At 39.1% G+C, this 17,863-nt stretch overlaps 1 protein-coding gene across 8 annotated transcripts in view; it reads right to left on the bottom strand.

Moving 5' to 3' along the window:
• The window catches only part of FNDC3A (fibronectin type III domain containing 3A), a 123,473-nt gene that overhangs the window by 18,592 nt on the left and 87,018 nt on the right, over positions 1–17,863 (bottom strand). For all 8 annotated transcript variants that reach the window (XM_074565820.1, XM_074565830.1, XM_074565855.1 and 5 more), the window contains 8 exons: positions 17,317–17,376; positions 14,769–14,907; positions 14,085–14,138; positions 13,331–13,455; positions 8,979–9,153; positions 8,254–8,340; positions 2,509–2,647; positions 705–773 (listed from right to left, as the gene is read on the bottom strand). In XM_074565820.1, the coding sequence (XP_074421921.1) occupies positions 705–773; positions 2,509–2,647; positions 8,254–8,340; positions 8,979–9,153; positions 13,331–13,455; positions 14,085–14,138; positions 14,769–14,907; positions 17,317–17,376 (848 nt within the window). The remainder of the gene's footprint in view (positions 1–704; positions 774–2,508; positions 2,648–8,253; positions 8,341–8,978; positions 9,154–13,330; positions 13,456–14,084; positions 14,139–14,768; positions 14,908–17,316; positions 17,377–17,863) is intronic.

Raw genomic sequence — 17,863 nt, 5'->3', positions numbered from 1 at the left:
CTCAGGGAAGTCATTCCAAAAGAGACTTAACATGGGCACACGATGGAGTAAGAAAAGTGATAGACTTTACTATCAAAAGAACCACAGCTGAGACCCCTGACAGGGCTGCCATTACAACTGGGGGACAGTGCGCTGCCTTAATCTGACACAGCACTGGAGAAGTATAAACTTTCATTCTCAGTGTGACTGTTTCTGAATTTAATAAGGTTACTTAAGAGGTGTAGATTTTTAAGTAATTTAGATGGATAGCTTTATGTCCAGTTTAGAAATACCGTTAATTTCCTTTCTGTATGAAAGGACAGAAAAGCAAGTATCAGAGACATCCCAACTGCATCACTGTTCTACTTTAATAGTGATAAATGGAGCACTAGTTTTTCTTTCCTCTGTCACACATCCAGCAAACCTTCGTGGCCCTGTCCTCTTGCCCTACAACGCCGGGAATGTGTCATTTCATTTCCAAAACAGAATACACCTAATTAATCAGTTAAACACGGAGCATCTTTTGACACAGACTTTTGTGGCATCTTCTTTCTAAGCCAGAGAAAAAGAACCTCTTATATACAAGCATCAGGATCCCTATTTTTTTAATGGCAGTCCCTTGCAGTAACTTTCCCTATCATAATACACATTTTACTCTTCCCACAGGCATACACAAGCAGAAAAAAGAACACAGCTGAATGCCAACATATGCTCCAAATACTTACCATTTAAACCTTCAGACATTTCCACAACGTATGTATTTATTGCTGCTCCTCCATTGTCTTTTGGCGGATCTATAAAAACCAGCAATATTCCAACTAAGCGAGGTAAATTAAATGGTTTTGTAGCTTTTGGGGAGAATTTACAAAAGGCAAAACCAACAGCTGACTGGAGATGGGTGCTTGTTTAGACAGACAGCAGCCTAGCTAGCGACAGCATCCGAGTTCAGGACAGCCACAAATTACTCAAGTTCTCCACTGTGCAAGGCCACCAGCTCACAACCCAACTTTATACTCTACAGATGAAGAGTCACAAGTGAACCAGGCACCTGCCATATGCCACAGCAAACATCTCAGTCTGAAGTGCTGTAGAAAGCTGCCTGATTATGGTTTCAGGGACATAGATCCTAATGGTCCTGTAATTTGGACTGCGGAGGGGAAAAGATTATCATACCGATTTGCATATAAGAATATTTCAAAATTATTTAAAGACAGGCTTTCAAAAACCTAAATATTTTCGGAGAGAACAGAGGTCAGGAGTTCTACACTGAAAACATAATCTCTTAAATTTTTAATGCATCACTGGAAATTGAGTGCACTATCCTCCCTGGTACAATATTCATGTACAAGACATGAACCTACAGACCGATCTTTGACATATAAACCCACTACTCTTTCTCAGAGCTGACTTAAGAGAACAAGAGAATTAAAATAATGTGGAAAAACAACATTTTGGACAAATATAAAGACAGCGTGATACTTCCAACGCAGAAGGGTACTGCTGCCATAAGATAACATTGTGTATGTGCTGGCTGACATGGTGTTGGCTCTTAGGCAAGGGTTATGTATCATGTCACACCTGCTAAATAAAAGGAGACTTATTCTATGGCACAAAGCACTTTTGTGGTTGGAAGGTAACAAGTTACTCCAAGTGAAAAATAAAATTATCACGTTAATTATCACTTACTAAAAAAAAAGAAAAGAGAGTGTTAGTGTTCAAAATAATGACTGCTGAAGGTTCTTATATATGAATAGATATTTTAGATAGTTTTCAATTTACAAATCAGGTATTTCTTATAACTTCATACATTATGTATCATCCATAAAAGATCAAGTATCAGGCCCTGATGTAGAAAGCACTCTATAAAGATGCAAGACTAGACTTGCTGAGTACTACTTATACTCTACACAAGTAACTCTTCTTATTAATGCAAAAGAATTAGCATACACTATTAAACAGAAATAGGTAAGAAATTCAATTACCTGTGACAACAAATAAAACCTTTGTCTGTTTGATTTTCTGCTAAAGTACTGCATCATACAGTACTGTGTCACCTCCTATTTCACAGCATAAGGCTAAAAACCTCTGAGCCTAAAGAAAAGTTTCTCAAGATCCTTAGCAAATAAAAACATTTACCCATCAAAACCAAACACTTTGAAGAGACAGGCTGAACTTGGATCTTCTCTTTTGATAAAACCCCAGAATTTTGGGGCATCTGCCTTTTGTGCCAGAGAAACAGATCTTCTTAGTACACAAATTAACATTCCTGTTTTTTTAATTATTGTAGTCCCCTCCAATAACAGTCCCTATTACAATTTATATATTATTCTTCCTATTATACTGCCACCCTAACTATTTTTAATCAATATTTTTCTCTTAGTTCCATAAAAATCATAATGACTCAGTGACTGATGTATTACTGAAGTAAAACCTGGCCTTCTATATACAAATATATATATATATGAACTATTATATATATATGTAAAATACAGACAACATACTCTAAACAGAGCTGGACAACAATCTTACCCCAGATTATTTTAAAACTCTGTGCGTGAATTTTTCCTTTCACCATGGGTTTTGAAGGTACTCCAGGCTTGTCTGGACAAGTAATGTATTCTACTGTCTCGCTTGGACTGCTTTTCCCTTCTGAGTTATAGGCAATGACCTGCAAATATATAAAAAATATTATAAACAGAACAAACGCACTGGTTAGTGGTATGCTACTCACTGTTAATAGTACGGTCAAATTAATTTATATGTATGCTTTGACAGACAGCTACATAATAAATTTTCAGATAAGAACTAAAGCTATTATATACCTTCATTTTACATTTTCATTAGTCTCATAGTTAGAAAATCAGTGTTCTGAAATTAAAGTTTCCTGCACACTGACAGCAAAAAAAAGAAACCCTAGTAATTGTGAGCCTGAAAAAAAAATAATAAAAAATTATTTCAAAAATCAAATAACCTTCCACGTCCCCCAAATTTCAAATGTTGATGCATAAAGTTAGGCTTCTACTTAGGACAGTGAAGAGTTGCCTGACTGTAAAAGGCAATCGGGATGACATCTGTGGGTGCTCAATATAGCACAAGGCACTTTATTTCAAGTCAAGGATCTGAAAACTCGTTTTTTAAAGCCATCTAAGATACTCAGAAATTAGGCAGGTCTAAGAACAACTCTTTTTTATTGGACTTACACAATTTATTGATAACGCAATATACACATGAGAAAAAACCTTTATAAAAGCATAGAAACAAAGGATGAAAAAGACATACAGCAAAGAGGCCACTTTTAAACTTTCACTGAAGGAACTTAAAAGTATTCAAATTTTAATTGCAATTCCCTTCCCACTGAGGTAAAAATATTTTAATGTAACAAAGTTAAGAGCAAAAAGTGATGCTTTACTAACTGCTAAAGAAACTTGAATAACTGGGATAAATCCAGTAGAGCTCTCATGCTGCTATAGTACGTTCTTTTAAGGAAATACATTCAGAGATAAAAAAGTGTTTATATGGGTAAGTTGTATTAACAACAACAAAGGTGAGATAAACTCTTCAGTCCCAAGGAAAATTGTGGCAAAGGTTGTCATGGTAGTAATTTACAGGCACATGAAGGACAAGATGATTAGATTTATCAAGGGTAAATCACGTTCAATCAACCTGAATGCCTTCTACGATGAACCAACTTACTCAACAGATGAAGGGAGGGCTGTGGACATCATCTACCCTGATTTTAGTTTGATATGGTCTCCCACAACATCCATGTAGACAAGCTGGTAAGATACGGACAGGACAGATGGACCAAAAGATGGGTGTGGAAAACCTGGTAGAATGCCAGGCTCAAAGGGTGGCTGTTAATGGTTCAAAGGCAAATTGGCAGCTGCTCATGATTCGATTTCCTCAGCAGTCAATACAACGTCAGGTACTATTTAGCATCTTTAGAAGTGATGTCGATGATAAGAATGAATGGACCCTCCCCAGGTTTGCATATGACACCAAACTAGGAGCAGAGACACTGGAAGGAAGAGCCACCATACAGACAGACTTTGACAGGCTGGAAGATTGCATCAGCAAGAACTGTGTGAGTTTTGACAAAGGTAAATGTAAAGCCTTGCACCTGGGATGGAATAATCCCAGCAGTGGTACAGTCTGGGGTCTGACTGGCTAGTCAGCTTTTCTTTTTTCAGCTCTGCTGAGAAGGACCTTGCGATCCTGGTGGAGAGCAAGCCAAATGCATCAGCCAAGCACCCTGGAGTAGCAAAGGCGAATTGTTTCATGGACTGCATGAGCAAGAATTTAGCCAGCAGAACAAGGGATCCGATTATGCCACTTTACTCAGCCCTTTTTAGCCTGGAATACTAGGTTCAGTTTTGGTCCTCCCAATTCAAGAGAAACACTGACAAACTGGAGAGAGCCCAGAAGAGGGCCAGCATGATTAGAGGGTTACAGAACCTGACACAGAAAGAAAGGTTGAAGAACTTGGTTTACTCTGCCTAGAAAAAAGAAGTTTCATGGGGGGAGATCTAACCACAGTCTTCCAATAACCAAAAGGTAGTTACAAAAGAGGTGAAGATACTCTCCTCACAAGGATCTGTGATGACCGGATAATGGGCAAGCGCGTTAGGGAGAATTCTGGCTGGATATAAGAAAAGAAATTAATCACGATGAGAACAGGCTGCCCACAGAAGTGGTGGCATCTCCCTTGCTGGAAATACTGAAGTCTCAGCTCGACAGGGCTAGGACAGAGTTGAACTGCCTAACCTAAGTCCCTGCTTTCTACACAAGTTTGACCAAGATGATGCCCAAAAGTCCCTTCCAACCTAGACTCCTCTGTGATTCTAGGAAAACAAATTGCTGCTATTCTTAACTTTCTGGTTGTGTCTGCTGTTAGTTTACTATGTATTCTCATTTGTTCCTAGCAAAAAACTAAACAACCTAAAGAAAGGGATTTTGGCTTTTATATGTTTTAAAAATGAGCAGAATTGAAATGACAGCAGTAATGTTAGTCCAGATTGAGAAAAGGAAATGTGAGCTAACATGTCTCTCAGACATTAAGTCTCCCGATACAGTTTACAAGATTAACAATCATCTGGTTGTCTTTGTGCCCTTACAAATGAAGTTAAACAGGCACAGTTAGGATTTACGTATTATAATAAGGTTTCCAATGGATATAAAGCTTCTTTCAAAAGCCTTAAGGAATATTACTACTAATTAAGTCTTTTTCCCATATAATAAAAATTAAAGACCTAATTAACATAACATTTGTTTCTTCTTTATGCCCCGTGAATGAGTGGACAGAGACTTCTGTTTACTGTTAGGAAAAATAGGGTATAAACATTGATTTTTTTATTTTAATGAGAAACTTAGGATGTTTAAGTTAACTACATATTGACTAATAATGTGTAGGATTAATGTGTAGGATTACTTTCAAAGGAAGACTATGATCAAGTCCTGTAAAAGCTAGTTTCGAGGTAATTAACTGTTCCTTAGTTTAAGTTCATGTGTGGCCATAACAGCCCCAGCTTGGTACAGTCCTTGGAATACACTGTATATTTTAAATTATTTAAATATTAAATTATGTAAAAAACCCCAAGTACTGGAAGTTTCAACCCTATCATAACCTTTTCTGCTTAAGAAAGTAATCGTATTGCCAAGTGCAAAATATCTGCTATCATTTGAAAAGAAGTACTTACATGTTTTAGCGTTAACTCAAACCAAACCAACCCGTAAACTGCTACCTTTCATATTGCAAAGAGATGCTGTTCTTCAGCAGTTCCCAATTCTTCCTTTTGAAATTGTGTTTTAGGTGCATGCAAGACAACAGCTATTGACATTTTTCCCTTGTAGACGGAGATGAGACTATTCTGACTCTGCTTCATACTGTGGGAAATGCCTTTAGCTTTGTTCCAAAACCTGAGCAACTGTTCAAGAGTGACTTAGAATTCACAACAGCCCAGGTTGGAAGGGACCTGAAAGATCATCTAGTCCAACTTTTAAGGGAAAAGCAAGCCTAGACGAGATTATCTAGCACCTGGTGGGGACTCCATCACGTCCCTGGGGAGGTTGTTCCAGTGATTGACTGTTCTTACTGTGAAAAATTTCTCTCTTACGCCAAGATGAAACTCCTCCCAGTGCAACTTGCACCTATTGCCCCTTGTCCTCTCCATGTGTCTCCTTGTGAAGAGGTCCCCCTGAGCCTTCTCTTCTGCAGGGAGGGAAGATCTAATGCCTTTAGTCTTTCCTTACAGGGCAGGTTCTCCAGCCCTTCAATCATCTTTGTGGCGCTCCTTTGGACCCTTTCCAGTCTGTCTGTCTTTTTTGAATTGTGGGGACCAGAACTGGACACAGTACTCCAGGTGTGGCTTGACAACAGCTGAATACAGTGGAATAATCACATCTATTAACTCTGCTAGTAATGCCCCTGTGGATGCAGCCCCGGATCCAATTTGCCTTTGTTGCTGCTATGTTGCACTGCTCCTAGTCAGTTTGTCCACCAGGACCCCCAGGTTCCTTCCAGCAAGGCTGCTCCTAGCCTATACTGGGCTCTTTGGTTATTCCAACCCAGCTGCAGGACTTTGCACTTGTTTTTGTAAACTTCATACTGGTCTTGCTAGCCCACTCTTTCAGCCTGTCCAGGTCTCTCTGCAAGATGGCTTTCCCTTCTGATGTGCCCATCTCACCACTCAGTTTTGTGTCACCAGCAAACTTGGTGAAGGTGCTTTCAATCCCATCATCTAGATCATTTGTGAAGGTGAACAGTGTGGGGCCTCGTATTTATCCCTAGAGGATCCTACTTCTAACAGGCTGCCAGCCTGAGTAAAAAACATTGATCACCACCCTCTGAGTGTGGCCTGTTGGCCAGTTTTCACTCATCTCACAGACCACCCAGCCAGTCTGCATCTTGCTGGTTTGTCCAGGAGAAGGCTGTGGGAAACAGTATTGAATGTTTTTCTGAAGTCCACGTAAACAACATCCACTGCTCTCCGCAGGCCAACTGAAAGTGTTGCTTTGATGTAGAAGGTGATCAGGCTAGTCAGGCATGATTTGCCTTTAGTGTAGGCTTTTCCCAATCACCTACTTCATTTGGCTTGTAATAGCTTCTAGGAGAACTCTTCCATTACTTTCCCAGGGACTGAAGTAAGACTAATGGGCCTGTAGTTCCCTGGGTCCTCTTTTGGGCCCTTCTTGTAGATGGGTATAACATTTGCCCTCTTCAAATCATCAGGGATATCCCCTGATTTCCATCACTTTTCAAATATTATAGACAGTGGCCTTGCAACAATGCCAGCCACTTTTCTTAACATCCTGGAGTAGATTCTGACCTGGCCCATAGATTGATGTGGGTTGAGCCCTTGCAAGAGGCCACAGCCCGGCCCTTCCTCCACCACCGGTGGGTCGACATATGCCTTGTCATAGCTACTTGATGCTGTGATCTGGGGTCCAGTTATGCCAGTAAAGACAGAGGCAAAGAAGGCACTGAGAACCTCTGCTTTATTGGCACTATTTGTAACTTGGTTCCCTGCACTGTTTAGGGTTAGAAGCACTTCCCTGTGCTTCTGCTTACTGCTCACATATCTGAAGAACCTTCTCTTGTTGTTCTTGACATCTTCGGCCAATTTCAGTTCTAGCTGATCCTCATCCTTCCTGACTGTATCTCTGCACATCCTAGTAAGGTTCTTGTAGTCCTTGATGGCTATTTGGACAGCTTTCCATAGCCAGTATGCTTCTTTTTTGCTTTTAACCACACCCAAAAGCTCATTGTTAAGCCAGACTTCCTCCTGAGCTACCAAGTTCAGCCCTCAAGATTTATTAGAATGGGCTCAGCACAGTGGTAATATGAATGATTTACTAACTTGGGCTCAGTGCTATGCTAGCACTGACAGATGTTTTTTTGATCAAAGTTGCTTCCTACCCCAACACTTTCAAACGTGTTTAGAATCTATCAGAGAACCCTGTAGCTACACTATTTAATATTACCTGTGGATATGCAACAAAGACGACAAATAAAAAAAACCCAATTGCTAAGAATATTGACTTATAACCTGGAATCCAAGATACCTGCAACTGTGTTATGCCCTTGCAGAGGTTCTTATTCCTTCTGCAGAGACAATTAATGAAGCAGGCGTTTGGCTGACAGTTTTAAGAGACTGACATTCTAAGAAACTGGCATCAAATTTGGTTTTCCTTAAAATAGGCCCTCCCCACCTCTCAGTCAATCTCAAGCTACTCTGGTAAAAAAAAAACAACCGAAATATATGAAAAAAATCTTACCCTAAACTTGTATTTTGTACTACGCCTCAAATTCTTCACTGTGTAGGTAAGATCGTCACCATCATATTTTGGCTTGAAACCATATCCCTGTAGAATTAAATAGCATTACTGGAAACATTACATTTGCAGCCCAGACCATGTAACATACTTCATACAAATAAATTACTGTTTCAGACCGTAATTGTTATGCTCCTCTAACAAAGCAGTAAGTGCACCTTCACTGGATAAACACAAGATATTTAGAGAGGGGGAAATTAATTAACCATTCTCCAATCGCAAGAGGAAAAAAGAACAGTAAAGAAAAACATATACAGTGTCAACAGAAACTATACCTCACACTTTCAAAGGGTAGAACAGGACTCATTTTAAAACAAAGGTGGTTAGGCTAAAAGGACATCTAGAGGGACCACACTGCATCATGCAATTACTTTGATCCAGCTGTTAGAACGTTTAACTTTCACACGCAAATTCACAAAGTTAAAAGTAATTTAAAAGTCTTTGCAGCATTGGGGCTTAATAATGCTAATAATGATTACTGTCACAATAAAAAGCAGACAGCTATGTGGCTTGGTCACAGCAATGACAAGTCATTAGCTTAATTTCAGAAAATACAGTTCCTTGTAGAATATTCTAGCAAAAGTAATCATTGTTACACTTAAAACAGTAATGTAACACACACACATTGTAGTTTCTTTTCTTATTAAGAATAAGTATGCTAAACTTACTGAGTTCTCATCCTCCATCTCTAATATATACGAGATTCCTTCATCTGATGGTGTTCCTGAGGGTTTTGTCCACTGTAGGGATAACCAAGTAACTCCAGCATTAATCAGCAAAGGACTTGCTGGTGCGGTTGGGGCAGTGCCTGAGGTATGATACAGGACTTCTTCACTAAAACCACTGTTTAAAACAGACAGTATGTAAACTAACTAGACACAATAATGAATACCTAGAAATACATTACTCTTACTAAATACAGCTATGACAGTTTCTTGCACACATGCACAACTGGAAATTGCAAGCTGGTATATGCAGACGACTTCACTTGCCCATGAATCTGTTGGTAACAAAACATCTGAACAAGGTTAACATGTTCATAACTGAAAGATTCCTTTGTATGATATAATTACAACGTTTTGCTGACCGAAACGTTTTGCTTTTTCATATTAAGTCATTATTTTAAAACAGCAGAGCTCTATATGCAATAATGTACTAATACTACAGTGCCCTTCCTATTCAAAATGAAAACATGAAGACATAAAAGCATATATGGGAAGAAATTTTGCTTCCCAGGCAGCAATTATGCGCTTCAAGTAGACTGTGAAGTACTAATTTCTCTAGTGATTCAGAAAATAATAGAGTAATAGCCTCATTCAATGTTAAGTTACTTTAAGAGTTGCCAATATGTAAGTCTTATTGCAGAACAAATTAAGTTGAGTGTACACCAGTGAATCTCCTAACACAACTGTTAACCTTATCTGATGACACTTAGATATGCCTTGAAGTGAAAATACAAATAAATTACATTAAAAGACCTACTGTGAAACAGAGGGATGCAAAAGTCAGTAAATGGGTACTATGTTTGCACAGATGGTCTGTCATGTATCCAACTAGACTAAAAAAAACCCACCTGTTCTGTGCTGGCATTTGCTGCTTCTACATCAGATCTGAAGAAACATTTACAGGCTTAAGAGTTACTCTTATTTTTTCAACCATATGAGACCAATGTCAAAGATGTAATTTTAGTCTAAAAAGCAAGGCATTAACTAAGTGAGCATCAGGAAGCCCTGAAAATAAAATTCTCTGTATGGCTTAAACAACAGTACCAGTTAAATACCTTGTGTGTTGGAACCTGACTTTCCTGAAAAATCTCAATATAAATACCTCAACTTTCCTTTCTCTCTTACTCAACCTACATTATAATAACACACAAGTTTTAAATTTTGGTCTGCTCTAAAGTTTTTTTGTCAATAGTAATAACAATACTAATAATAATATCTTACAGACAACACATTATCAAGAGTGTTGACAAGCACCCAAAGCAGACATACACTTTGTGTGGACATGCAGACTGCGAAATAGATTGTGAAGCAAGAAGTGAAAAAGTGCAAAACGAGAAAACTTCTTAAATTTGGGGGGGAACAGTAGTCTTTTTCTTGCAAAAAGTCACAAGAAAGAAAATCTCTGAAATGAAGATGGTGTGATATATACAATATATCTACTAAAAAAATCTCAGCATCGTATAGGCAGGCTAGAGAACACATGAAGACAGACTAGACAAAAACTCAAATACTAAGCCTATCTCTATTCACAACGAACTATTGAAGGAGTCACCTTACAAGCAGATATAAGGTAAAAAACACCACACCTTAAACAGATTTAATCTCTTTACTTGATTGAACCACTCCAGAATACGCTGAAATCAACTAAGAGTTCTACATTTGAATGACTCTTAACAATTAAATTAGAAGTACAATAATGCTATCTATCTTTTAAATAGATTTTAGTTTTCCAGTTTTCTTTAGACACTTTTTCATGTGTGGTTAGAATTAAATTTAAAAATATGAGTAACTCAAAGATAAAACACCTGCTCTTGTTGGTAAAATTATTTAGACAAATTTCTGTCTCCAGATACCTAAGGTTCTCAACATTCTTCATAAGGAATAATCAGGCAGTCTACCCTAATAAATATTATTTCAAGAGAATTCTTAATTAAATAATACCATGAAGACAATAAAGCGCATCTTTACAAGGCCATGAAATATTGATTTAAAAATCTATTCGGCGTGATTAGTTTAAGAAGGGTACTTAATTGATCAGTGTCTTCTACCAGCTTACGCTGCAGCAATCTGTAATACGTGCGGTATTCCTAGAGGGTACATTTACACTCAGATGTAAAAGGGGAGCAGAAATGGAGCCTGAGCACTGGACCCTGTTTAACTGCCAGCTCACTCCCTGCCTTTTATTTTTTTGAACAGTTCCAACTAAATCTCATCAAGACAAAGTCCAGGAGCAACTCAGAGAATAATTAATTCCAGAAACACCATCCAGAAGGCAGTAACATAATAAAGACTGTGTCAGAGCACACTGAAAGTCATTCTAGCCCACTATACTGTCCTCTGACAATAGCCCAAAGCAGGTGTCTAAGGAAAGACACAGGAACAGGCACCATACGCTACGCATTCCCTCAGTACTCTCCAAAAACTCCCAACAAACACCTCAGATCTCCTAAGCCAGCTGTAGTTTTCGCATACTTAATACTCTGCAGAAGGTTTCTCCCGCCCAGCGTGAATTACAACCCCAAGTCTGGCTCCCTGTTCTCTACACTGTCCTTCAACACTGTCCAAGCAGGCATTGCTCCCTCAACAACCTCCTTGCACCCGCTGAAGGACACAAAAGACACATCCTTTATTTCATGCTATAAAAACTGCACTCTGGTGAGCGGCAGCACAATGCTCATAATATTTCAAACACCAAATTAAAAATACAAATGCAAAATAGCATTTTTAGGCTGATGGCTAGAGAAGCCCTGTCTTTATGCCACATAGGACCTCAAGGTCCAAGTGCTACTACGTAGTGTGGACACCACAACAGTCTGCTCTAGAGATGATGAGCCCTGGTAGTGTGACTATTAACCAGGTTTATTCGCTTTGCCTGAAGACCAAGAAACATCCCCAAGAGCTACTGCACCCAGTAGTGCAAGCATAACTTGAGAAAACAGTAATTTTTTTTTTTTTTTTTAACAAGTTCTTATTTATAGTCTCTTCTGAAGTCAGATGTGATTCGTTCAAAAATTCAAAACAAAGTTTGGTGCTCTATAACTTCTGAAAAGTAGCCATTAAAAGTAAGAGCCACATATCCTAAGCATTCATTATAAGATCTAGAACTTCAAAAGAATTCAGTGATATGGTAATGTCATATTCTGTCCATTTCCCAGGGTAACAGGAGACTAACAGAGGCCTTAGATAAAGGGACATAGCGGAATAACGGGACACCGCAAAGAGCACAATACAGATATACCTACAGGTGGCAGTGGGCGTTCTGCCAGACTTACTTCCTGCTCCAGCAGAATTACTGACACCTCTTTATACTGTCACCACTAAAACTCTCCATTTAAGGACAGCTGATAAGCCCTGGAAAATTGCTACACCACCTTCAGGAGCTACCTGAGATCTAGCACCATGTCAAACCTGCCTGGAACCAAGAGCAGCAGAGAGCATGGTAGGAGGTACCCTCTGGTTGGCACTGCAGCAGCACAAGCACTGCAGCATTTAAACTATTACCTTCTGGTCCTTAGGCTGAGTCACTTATCTTTTAGCATGATCCCCAGAATTTTAGTGTGTTTATTATATCAGACACAAAAGCCGCAATTGCACTGAATGTGTGAATCTCTACAATGTAGTGCTTCGCCAAAAACTCTACTGCAAGTACGTGCAGTAGGAGACACGTTCACGGTAGCAACTTCAGTGGTCAGCGTAGGTCGACAAAGACAGAAGCTAAACACTAGCACAGCCTACGCTGATTTCATGTGCGAGCAGCCGGGTTGTCTGTGCCATGCTGGGGCTCCCCATTCTAGAAGGATCTTACACAAATGTCTAAGCAGCCCGTTCAGGAAATAAGGCTAAGTCTGGCCGAAGTAGCTGCACCATCTGCTTCTAAGAGGGGATGAGACTTGTAGCATTTATAAGGTGAGTATGCACATAACGTAGTGGTTGTAGTATGTAGTCATACCATGCCTGGACAGAACACATTATGCTGGGAACCACAGATCAGCTGAGATCGGAAGGGATCTCTGGAGGTGATGTTGTCCAGCCTCCCCTGCTCAAGCAGGGTCAAGTGGTTTGTAGTACACAGGTTATCTGCAAACTGAATAATCCGATCACATACCGTGAATTAACTATGCAGTTGGACTAGATGATAACTGTAGGTCCCTTCCAACTGAACTATTCTATATTCTATTTCATACCAGTTGGACAAAAGACTTGTTTCTTTAAATGCCATCATGTGTTTTTCCTAAGTAAGCACACACATGCATATACATGCTTTCCATATTTATGTATAAAATAGTAATATTTACCTCATTCCCATGTCATTTTTGGCTGCTAGCCTAAAGGTGTACCCCATTGCTGGTGATAGTTTAGTAATCCTGTACTGCTTCTGTTGGCCATAGTAACACTGGCAAAACTCTCCGTTTCCTTTCCCCTAAAAAGGAATAAGTTAATCACAATTTTTCACCCCATTATACATGCAGCCATCTATTAAAGCAACACACAAATGTGAAGTAAGCTCATTTTTTGAAATGAAACATAACTCAAGAATCTCCCGTATCGTGAGGTAGTAGTATATGAAACTTTGTATATATATTGAAATAGAAGCTTTTTTCCTTCATTTCCATTTCCCAGCTTCACGGGGTTGGAAGGAAAAAGCCATGAAGTTTCTGCAGCTCTGCCATGTCAGGACAGCTGTCCAGGTAGGGAGTGGAAGATGCTTGCGGGGGCATAGTAGATCCACCCACCCCCTTTGTACAAAAGAAAGACTATTACAGGAAAATGATCCTTTAGTGTCAGCTCTTGAAAGAAGTATTGGACTACAAGTGATAAAGCCACTATTAAGAGTAGCAGAATCATGTAATTAAGATCCTATTATTTTATATTCCTGAAGAAAAAATTTGGGCAATAACCGTACTTTCATAGTTGCTTCAGGAATTACATATTTGTGACATGCCTCTAGACACAAGTCTTAATTTTCACACAGCTTGATGTGCACAGTCACTTACAACTACTTTTTAAAAACACTACAAAATTAAAAATAAAATAGAACAACTTGCTTACTTCATCCCATTCCAAAAGGTAACTGTGGATTTTAGAACCATTATCACAAGATGCCTGCAACAGGAAAAGAAGGCAATTTGAGCTCTAACTGGATACAAGACCACTTAAGAAAAAAATGCTTGTGTAGGTCAAATCATGATAAGGCCAGTGGAGAACAAATGATGCTCCCCTTATAAGATTGTTTCGCTTGCCAAGATAGTCCTAGTTCAGTCTCCGTTCAGTCAATGCTTGTATCATGTTTATGGTTTTGTTTTTTAATTTAGACCTTGAAAAGGTATTCGGCCAGCAGTGTAAAATGACAATATTTTTCTGAGCTGCCAGACTGCAGCTCTGCTTAAATCTCAGTCTTTCCAGACCACTTCATTTGCTTTGCACAAACAAGCCTGTGTTCAATAACAGAGAAAGGAATTGGTTCCGCATTACAAGAGGGGACTGGAACTCAAACCACCGTCTCTCATTTGAACTCAGTAATTTCATCTACAAAGGCTTTTCTGGGAATCCTTCTCTTTTTACTGAAGTCCACATTTAACCCAGTACATGTATTTGTGGTCATGGAACTGTAACTGAAATTAGTATGTTTGACAAAAATTTTCCGTTTCAACTAAGTGGCATTTAACTGACAAATCCAAACCAATTCTGAAGAGTTTAAAATACTTATTTAAAAGGTTTTAAAACAATTCTTACCTTCCACTGCAAAGTAAGAGAATTTTTGGTCCGATTAGTTATCCTGGGCAAATTTGGAGTATCAGGTTCACAACTCGTTGTGGTAAAACTCTCTGCTTCTGAAGGGCTCCCCTTTACACAGTTGCATTCTACTTGGACTCTAAAGTGGAAAAGAGCCAGGAATATTTTGCTTGAAAATCTGTATATACAGTTTCCAAAGAAAACTGAGTATTCAGAAGTAAGTTACTGCCTTGCCATCTCATTATTAAAATAGCACTGTTATTAATAAATAACTGGTGGAAGCATCTTGGTCAATAAAGTAATGCAAAAGAAGAGACCTTTACTTCGGATGTACATCATCACGACCTGTCAGCTTTAGTCTCACAATTACATTTGAAATCTGTCTCTTATTCGCTTTACTTTGGTTGGGAAATAATGGTAACATCTTGCAGGCTCATTATCTGTTGTAGACATATTAATTGATATTAAGACCAATTATTCTTCTGCAAGTGCTTTCGTCAGATGAGCACAATGAAGCTGCTGATACTTTTTCAGAGTACCTTCTGCACTCCTTCAGGATCTTGCTGAGTCTGTTCACCCTTTCCTTTAAAGGAAGGCTAGGAATTAACTCCCTGTGCACTTCTGAAGAGTGAATTCTTGCTTCTGTCTCAAAGAGAAATGGTTTGTTTTTCTAATAGCTTTCCTCCAAAATTAAATACAAGATTACTATCTGGCCTCCCCCTTGCTCTCCTGCTCACGCTCCTCAGCTGTGTAGTTATGCCTTGTCTCCTCCTTGGGTGAACCTGCACATTACCCTCTTCTGATTCACCTGTTCCTTCGAGAGAAAAACCAAAAACCCCCAAAAAACCCTTTCCTCTGACCACTGGTGTAGGACTTGTGTTGCCTGCTTATGAAGATGTAAAAGTCTTTTTATGTTCTTGTTATATAAACAGCAAGTCAAAAGAAATGTGGCTTTGTTGACTTCATGAACAGGGAGAGAGACACATGTGAACAGTGACTAATGTTGCACACAAAGCTGTTTGTGCTTGCATACACTTGCAAATACGTAATTTGTCAGTTATCTTCATAGTTCAGTCTTTTCTGGTCTTCACTGATTTTAGGCAGTGTTCGCGCTGGCAGAATTCACTTTAACTCCTCATTCAGGAAGAGCTTAGATGGCTAAGTTACCTATTCCCATGCATCCTCTATCAGAATTAAGCAAGAAAGAACCTGAATGTAGCCTGCTAAAAAAGGACTTATTCAGGAAAAAAAAGCATTCCTAGGCTCTGACCCTTATGCTCCAGGCATTTTCAACTTAAACATCTTTGGGTAAAGTGCATAAACTCTACTAAAAAATAGGAACAAAATCACAGGAAAAACACTTGCATATGAAGAACTTTGAGTCAATTTATCATTCATCCTTCTCCCAAACCTGTGCTGCAGGCCATATAGTGGCCCAAATTAAATGAGGCGTGTGATGAAGAACAGACTAACCCTCTTTTGCTTCCAGTTTGGTAATCGGGACAATATCCTGGAAAACAGCACAAGGAGGTACAGACCCCCTCACACTGAGACCAGGAACGCAGCTCTCCCATTTGAGCAAATGCTAATCAAAAGACTTACACAATAGAAATCCTCCTCCTCCCCACTGCTGATGTTCTAAAGCTCATGTGGGAAGAGGCACAACATTTCTCACTTGGATCCTTACTCAGACACACTTCTGTTCCCTGTGCCTCCTACCAGATGCCTCTAAATTGGTTCCCTGGTCAGTACACAGACTTGGGGTTCTCCGCAGTCAAAAGGCAAATCCTTCACACGCTGCACGTTCGGTCACTACTAAAGGTGCACTCTCCACTTGGAATTATTTCTTGAAAAGGCGGTACTTTTAAGGTGGCCTTCACTTCTGCCTTCACAATCTTATGTATTTATAAACTGCTGCCTTCACAATGTTATGTATTTATAAACTGCTGTATTCATACTGGTTCTTTTTAAAAGAAGAGATAAAACAACCCTCCAATACATAAAAAAGGAAGGAAGAAGAATACCTAACTACCTCTTTTCAATCTTAAGCTATTTCTTCATCAGGACACAGCGAAGCCTCAAATTCTGGTAGGAGTTAGATTAGCAATTTCTGCTAGAAATTACATTGAGCTAGGGGCATAATTAGTAATGCATACAGGTGAGATTTACTAGCCTGCTGGAGCAAAGCGAAAGCAGCATAACCTGCCCTTCAGGTGGCCGGCAGTGATCATGTTCCTCTGCAATGCACTTACCTCCCTCTGCTGCCTCTGGGAAACAGAGAAAGCACGCAGCATCTGTGCCTCGCTCAAAGGACGGAAAAATGTCACCGGCTCATGTCACGACATGAGAAGTAAAGAGCATGGATGGTGGATGGGGGCGCAAAAATTTTCTGTTTTCTGTGCTCAGCTAAGCCAAAAATGTTGATTTGTAGCTCACAGGAGGGTCAGATGTGGTAAAGAATCTCTGAAGACTTATGCAAATACACAGATACAACAAAACTTTTAAAACATTTCCACTGAATTTAACGAATAGAGACGGAGATACTCACTTTGCATGGTAATCAGTTGCTGGCCTGAGATCATTTACAGTAACTTTATTTTCTTCTCCACTGGAAAGAGATATGATTTAGTTTAAGAGACTGTTTCAGAATCCCATACATTTAAAAAGACATACATCATCTAATTCATCCACCTAACACTCCTTCTAAGAAATATATCTGCCAACAGTTTATTTCTGTTGCTAAATACACTAAAGTGAAAATGCACTTATCTTTGAATTTTAGGGGGTTCTTGCTTTTGATTCCTGTTGTTTTGTCACGGTGATTTGGGGTTTTTTTTGTTCTGTTTGTTTGGGGTTTTTTAAGAATAATTATTTTCCTCTTTACTCAGTAAGATCAGCTGCACGTGTATGCGTGTATTTTATTACACAAAAACCATCGAAGTACTGGGGCCTTTAGAAGCTCAGTTCAGCCTTGCAAAAACAATTATCTAAAACTGTAAATGACTGCATATACGTACTTATTAGAGCCCAGTAAACAGAAACGGTACCTCAGTGACATCTATTAGTCTGATTTTACTGACATGAGCTTAAGTTAG

Source organism: Larus michahellis, chromosome 1 (genome assembly GCF_964199755.1).
Source record: "Larus michahellis chromosome 1, bLarMic1.1, whole genome shotgun sequence".
Classification (NCBI taxonomy): Eukaryota; Metazoa; Chordata; class Aves; order Charadriiformes; family Laridae; genus Larus; species Larus michahellis.
The sequence above is the reverse complement of the archived record's forward strand: the minus strand, read 5'-3'. Positions and strand labels throughout refer to the sequence as shown.